This window comes from Aspergillus glaucus, assembly GCF_001890805.1.
Source record: "Aspergillus glaucus CBS 516.65 unplaced genomic scaffold ASPGLscaffold_17, whole genome shotgun sequence".
Classification (NCBI taxonomy): domain Eukaryota; kingdom Fungi; phylum Ascomycota; class Eurotiomycetes; order Eurotiales; family Aspergillaceae; genus Aspergillus; species Aspergillus glaucus.
The window spans coordinates 567,723-574,219 of record NW_019170469.1 but is presented as its reverse complement, the minus strand read 5'-3'; the positions used below and the strand labels follow the sequence as shown (position 1 = coordinate 574,219).

General features: G+C 50.6%; 4 protein-coding genes across 4 annotated transcripts; 3 read left to right on the top strand and 1 right to left on the bottom strand.

The window, feature by feature from the left end:
- Positions 1 to 729: 729 nt before the first annotated feature.
- On the bottom strand, positions 730 to 2,556 carry ASPGLDRAFT_131456 (lysophospholipid acyltransferase; the record flags this gene model as incomplete). Its single annotated transcript, XM_022541045.1, has 3 exons — positions 730 to 1,250; positions 1,318 to 2,442; positions 2,490 to 2,556. 3 exons carry the CDS (start codon positions 2,554 to 2,556, stop codon positions 730 to 732), a joined length of 1,713 nt encoding a protein of 570 aa, XP_022398659.1.
- A 266-nt stretch (positions 2,557 to 2,822) lies between these two features.
- Positions 2,823 to 4,798, top strand: ASPGLDRAFT_176300 (Sec1 family protein; the record flags this gene model as incomplete). Its single annotated transcript, XM_022542867.1, has 3 exons — positions 2,823 to 2,936; positions 2,992 to 4,017; positions 4,069 to 4,798. The coding sequence occupies 3 exons, from the start codon at positions 2,823 to 2,825 to the stop codon at positions 4,705 to 4,707; spliced, it is 1,779 nt and encodes a 592-aa protein (XP_022398658.1). The 3' UTR covers positions 4,708 to 4,798.
- Positions 4,780 to 5,205, top strand: ASPGLDRAFT_49949 (uncharacterized protein). The gene has a single exon (XM_022547205.1). The coding sequence runs from the start codon at positions 4,928 to 4,930 to the stop codon at positions 5,105 to 5,107; it is 180 nt and encodes a 59-aa protein (XP_022398657.1). The 5' UTR covers positions 4,780 to 4,927; the 3' UTR covers positions 5,108 to 5,205.
- On the top strand, positions 4,940 to 6,496 carry ASPGLDRAFT_611953 (uncharacterized protein). The gene has a single exon (XM_022548463.1). The coding sequence runs from the start codon at positions 5,141 to 5,143 to the stop codon at positions 6,104 to 6,106; it is 966 nt and encodes a 321-aa protein (XP_022398656.1). The 5' UTR covers positions 4,940 to 5,140; the 3' UTR covers positions 6,107 to 6,496.
- Position 6,497: the final 1 nt, after the last annotated feature.

The following is a 6,497-nucleotide window of genomic DNA, read 5'->3' as shown; positions in this document are numbered from 1 at the left end:
GTAGCTGCTTTTTTTTTTTTTTTTTTTTTTTTTTTCGGATTCAGCTGTTCGTTTTTTTGCCTTTTGGCCCTCTTGACACGACTGCAATGAGTGAATGATTGTATAACGTTCGTTATTTATATACATATACCTTGGTTAGATGTGACATTATTGTCACTGTTGTTTGGGAGGATTGTGTTTGATTACATTCTATCTCGCTCGGTGTTTCTCGCCCGTCGTCGCCTTCTTCTTTGACAATCGACTTGACCTTTGTGGTTGGGTGTTGGTTGACTGACTGGGAACTGAGTTGTGATTAGCTTCGTTTGATTTGATTTGATTGATCAAAAAAATTTATTGGATTCACGGCACACACTTTATCCTTTTATGCTTTTATATAATTTCGGTTCTTTTTTGCATTCGTGCAGTTCCTGTTTCAGTCTGGGACTTTGCATGTGATTGCTTGTGGATTGAGTTGGTTTATCTTGGTTGTTCTTGATTGTTCTCGGATGGATTGGTATATACGGATGAACAGGATTGTGATTAATGATGGATTTAAAGATAGACTAGAATAGACATCTACCTTCGCCTTCGTTTTCTCGTTCCCTCTCTTTTTCTCTCTATCTCCATATACAATGTAACATACAACGTAGCCCTACCTAGGATACTTAATAATAAACAAGGTAATAATAAACATCAACACATCAGCACATCACACATCACATTCCACACTCCACACCCCAGTAAAACCGTCTACAACTTCTTCCCAATCTTCTCCTCAACAGCCGCCTTCAACTCCGCCCCCGAAGGCATGGTAGCCGTACTCCCACGACGGTTTCTGGCATCAATTTCGCCCTTAATCTCCTGAACAGCCTCATCGAGATCCTTAGCAGGGTCATCCGGCAGACCAAGCGTTTGATCACGGTCATGCCCATCAGCGCCCGGTGTCGTTGGCCCAGAAGGCGCAGAAACAGAAACAGGTTTCTTAGCACCAGCGGTATCGCTCACCCTAGCTTGCAGTTTCTTGATGAAGATCTTCTTTGCAGGCGAGGAGAAGAACACCAGCGATGAGAGCGTTGTGAGGATCCCGTAGTAGTAGACGCTCTGCCAGACGGCCATGGAGCCAGCGAAGGAGAGGAAGATGAATGGCATGACGGTGAAAGAGAGGGTGAGTTGGGTGGCGAGCCAGCTTGCGATGTCGTAGTAGCGTTTGTTGGCGGTGGGTTTTGTGCCGTCGGGGGTTAGGAAGAAGGGGCGGATGTGGCGGCGGAAGTCTGTATTCGTTAGTATTGGGTTTCAGGGGTGGGATGGGGAGAACGGGGAAAGGGGAAGGGTGCGTACTCTTAGCAACGGTTTGGATGAATGATCCCAGAACGAAAGTCATGTAGTAACCAGGATAGAAACCATGCCAGAAAGCACTAGTTCCAAACGTAGCCATACTAGCCCTGAAGCCCGGCTTCTTGCCCTTGGGCGTCACACGCAGATACACGTAGTTCTTGAGCCAGTGGTTGGTGTTCTTGTTCCAGCTGCCCAGGAAGCCATGCGAGTTCTGTGCCGTTTCCAGACTCCATGGGTCGACGTTCTCCAGGCGGTTCCAGAAGACTTTACCGCTCCGCGGGTCAAAGCCGTTGTACCCTAATCCGGACAAGATGCAGGTACCCTCGGTCAGGGACCAGACGCCGTAGTACTTGAGACGGGTGGTGAAACCGATGAGGTAGATGATCAAGATACGGCGGATGAAGGAGTATTGCATGAAGTTGTTCTCGGGGTTCAGGATGGTGTCTTGGTTGTATCTTGAGCCGAGTTGGAGGAAGAGTAGAATCCAGCCTAGGCCTATGATGGCCTTCTTGGCTGCTGGCCGTCCACTGCGCGGGATGCGTCTCTTCTTCCGTGTCGGGGGTGCTTTGCTCGGGTCTGTGCCTGGGGGGACATCGAAGAGCGTCGTATCAATCCAGCGGCGGTAGTCGACATACTCGAACGACGGCCCCGCAAACAACGACGGGAAGAACAGCACATATCCCAGATAGTCCAGAACACTAGGGAATTGCGTGATAGCAGCGTATCTCTGCGGCTCCGACAGCTGTTCCCGTGGCAGTCTGCCGTCGTGAACATTCCAGCAAAATGACGACAATTTCATAACCAGCACCATCTGCGCGCCCGTGATATCAATCACCTGCCCATCATCCAGAATCTGTCTGTATATATGACTGATAGACATGTGCGACATGAGAAACACGAAACCAATCCATGGCATCAGCGAGCCGTCCACATAGTATGCGATCAGATAGACACCGGCGGAGCTGTAGGCGAGTGTGCGGAGGCCATCCCAGAGGTCGAAAAGGCCGACGATATAGAAGAGCGAGACGGCAATGATGAAGGCATTTTTCTTCCAGGGTTGACTATCGGGGAGACGCTTTAATACCGCAGCGAGGGGGTAGGAAAGGAGGAAGGAGGTGATGAGCTTCACTGTTGTTTGTTAGCTCTGATCGGTCAATTCTCGTGGGATACCGTACGCTCATCGATTGAGGCTCCCGTGAGCCTAGCAGGGTAGTCGAAGACCAGGTCAACGTAAGGCAGCATAGTGCTGAGACCTTGACTATTAATGATAGAATCAATTCCAGTGCATTGGCTGTATTTATACCGGGGAGTGTTGAGTATAGAGAGGGACGACACGGAAATGTTGAGCTCCGCCGGATGATCTCAACAGTGATTATCATATCATATCAGTCCCTCCTTTCTTCCGTCCACGCTCACTTCGGCGCTTTTCTACTACAACGTTGGGTTCAGGTTACAAGAGATTACGAATCCCTTGAAAAATATACTAGGATTCTCTTAGTTCTCTGAAAATGGACGTTGTCGCCGCGGTGTCGGGGTACATCTCCAAGATGGTCTCCGCGGGGGACTCGCCGACCCAGAGCTCTTCATCTAAAATGAAGATCTTGCTCCTCGATAGTGAGACAGTGGGATATTCCCTCGATTCGCATATGGGATAAATGCTAATAAGTGCTGCTGTAGGTCCCTATCGTATCGACCGCCATCACCCAGTCCGCCCTGCTCAACCATGAAGTCTACCTCACGGACCGACTCGATAATCCCGCGCGAGAGAAGATGCGACATCTGCGCTGTCTTTGTTTCGTCCGTCCAACCCCGAATGCTATCCAGTTCCTCGTCGACGAGTTGCGCGATCCGAAATACGGCGAGTACCACATCTACCTCAGCAACATCATCCGCAAGTCGTCGCTCGAACGCCTCGCAGAAGCAGATAGTCACGAAGTCGTGCGGGTCATCCAGGAACATTTTGCGGATTTTCTCGTTGTCAACCCCGACCTTTGTTCGTTAAACCTTGGGTTTCCCCTGCAGCGGTTGTGGAGTCACACGCCGGATCTGTGGAATGCGGATGCGCTCCAAAGAGCGACGGAGGGCGTGATTGCGACGCTGTTGTCGTTGAAGAAGAACCCGTTGATTCGATATGAGAAGAATAGTCTGTTGGCGAAGAAGCTTGCGACCGAGGTTCGATATCATATCACTCAGGAGGAGCAGTTGTTCAACTTTAGAAAGACCGACACACCACCTATCTTGTTGATTTTGGACCGTCGCGATGATCCTATCACGCCTTTGCTCACTCAATGGACGTATCAAGCTATGGTGCATGAGCTGATTGGTATCAACAATGGTCGGGTGGACCTACGCGATGTTCCTGAAATTCGACCGGAGTTACGGGAAATTGTGCTTTCTCAAGACCAGGATCCGTTCTTCAAGAAGAACATGTATCAGAATTTCGGCGACCTGGGTCAGAATATCAAGGAATATGTTGAGCAATATCAGGTCAAAACCCAGAACACCATGAACATCGAGTCCATTGCGGATATGAAGCGGTTCGTCGAGGATTACCCTGAGTTCCGCAAATTGTCAGGCAATGTGAGCAAGCATGTCACTCTGGTTGGTGAGCTTAGTCGGCGTGTTGGCGAGGATAACCTGCTCGACGTGAGTGAGCTTGAGCAGAGCTTGGCTTGTAATGATAATCATGGGAACGACCTTAAGGTATGCAGCAACTCCCCATTCTCTCTTCAAGGCCTATACTAAACTGCACAGAATCTACAAAGACTTATTCAATTGCCCAATGTCCCAGCAGAGAGTAAACTCCGCCTGGTGGCACTGTATGCTATCCGCTACGAAAAACAACCCAACAATGCCCTCCCAATTCTCCTCGATTTGCTAGTCACAGCCGGCAACGTCCCCTCTAACCGCGTCAACATCATCCCCAAACTCCTCGCCTATCATCACTCTCTCCAAGCACCTCCAGTGGCCGGAGGCTTCACTGACCTCTTCGAATCCACCTCATTCTTCTCCGGAGCGCGGGATCGCTTCAAGGGCTTAAAGGGTGTCGAAAACGTCTACACACAACACTCTCCACGATTGGAAGTGACATTGCAGAACCTAATCAAAGGTCGTCTAAAAGAAATGCAGTACCCCTTCCTCGAAGGCAGCGGTCACATCCGGGACAAACCCCAAGACATCGTCATCTTCGTGGTTGGCGGCGTGACGTACGAAGAAGCCAAGATGGTTGCGCAGGTAAATGCCAGTTCTCCGGGTGTAAGGGTGGTTCTGGCCAGCACTGCTATCCACAACAGCACTACATTCTTGGAGGAGGTTGATGATGCTGTGAGTAGCTGGCCTGATCCGAGTCCTTCGTCGGCTGCTGGACGGCTGCGGAGGGAGGTTGCGCGTTGATTTGCAATTATGGCGTTGCGGTGTTTTACCATCTTTCCTATTCTTAGTGTATATTTTAGACTAGAAATGAATTGCTCATTCTATTCAATTGAAACTATAACATTGTGATAATATACTCCGTACTTGGCGCTGTCAGGACCCTGGGATTCCCGATGCGGAGAAGATCTCGGCCTAAAATCTCCAATTTCCGTCCTCCGCTACTATTCACAACTCGGCCACCATGGACACTCAAAACTCCCCCAAAGCGAACCCCTCGTCGCCATCCTCCTCAACTCCTCGAGAACCCAAACTTCATCTCCCGTCCACCACCAACCCCCCAGGTCCGCAGAACCCACCGAAGCCGCTCGTATGGCTGGTACGGCTCCGCGATCCCATCCCAGCTATGGACTACAATACCTAACTATAATGCTAGATCTTCGGCGCAACAGGCCACATGGGCCGCTCCCTCGTCAAAAACGCCCTCTGCCGCAATGATCTCGTTGCCGCCGTCGGCCGCACCTTCGAAAACACCCCCGAAAGCATGAAAGCGCTCGAATCCGAGCACGAAAACTGCCTCGGTCTCCTCTGCGATGTGCGCGTCCGCGAAACCGTCAAACGAGTCATCGATCTGACAATCGCACGCTTCGGACGTATCGATGTTATTGCGAATTGCTCCGGATACGGTGTGTTGGGGGCATGCGAGGACCAGGACGAGTATGATATACGGAATCAGTTTGAGACGAATTTCACGGGGACGTTGAATATGATTCAGTTATCGTTGCCGCATTTTCGGGAGAGGGGTGCGGGGAGGTATTTGATTTTTAGTTCTACGTCTGGGGCGCTGGGGGTGCCGGGGCTGGGGCCGTACTGTGCGAGCAAGTATGCGGTCGAGGGGTTAATGGAGAGCATGTTGTACGAGGTGGATAGTTTCAACATCAAGACCACTCTCGTGGAACCAGGACACATGCGACGCGACGACATCGTACATCTCGTTTCCGACCCAGCCGGCTCCATTCCCCCCTCCGACTCAGCGAACAACAGCAGAAACAACAACGAACACAACCTCTCCTCCCCCCTCCCGCTCTACGGCCATTTCCTCGTGAAACCGCCCAGCGAGCCATACAACACGGCGACATCCCCTGCAGCACACGCAAAACGAATGCTCCTCTGGCTGGGCGATAGGCAGCCGGCGAGTGCTGTTAAAGCGGCGCATTTGGTTTGGGAGCTGGGGCATTGTTCTTATCCGCCGCTAAGGCTGATTCTGGGGACGTATGCGGTGGAGAGTATTAGGGATCGGTTGAAGTGTATTATTGAGGAGATTGAGGATTGGAAACATCTTAGTTTTCCGTCATTGGATCAGCCGCAGCAGCAGGGGAGTAGTGGTGGGAATAGGAAGGATAGGGCGGATTCGATGGGGTGATTGTTGCCAGACCAAATTGTCCTGGTCAGAGGACTACAGATCCATTGCCCTTACCCCCCCATCTTGAGGGAATATATCCTATCACCCTCGGATCCATGCAGCTCGGCTCGAGCATCACCTTACTCCAGACTTAAGACGGACACCTTGATATGCGTCAAACCTGGCTGGCTATTGGAGCTGGCGCTGGCTGGTTTGGTAGCCTAAGTACGACTCACTAGATCACATTCACATTTTACTTGTTGAATTAAGACGACACGTCTGTATGTACAATAAACAAGAAGAATGAGACACCCATTCCATATACACTCCCTCGCACAGACGACATCATAAACATGTATCATAGACTATACACAATCAAATCTATTCATTCATACATCGTGCCTCTCTCCCA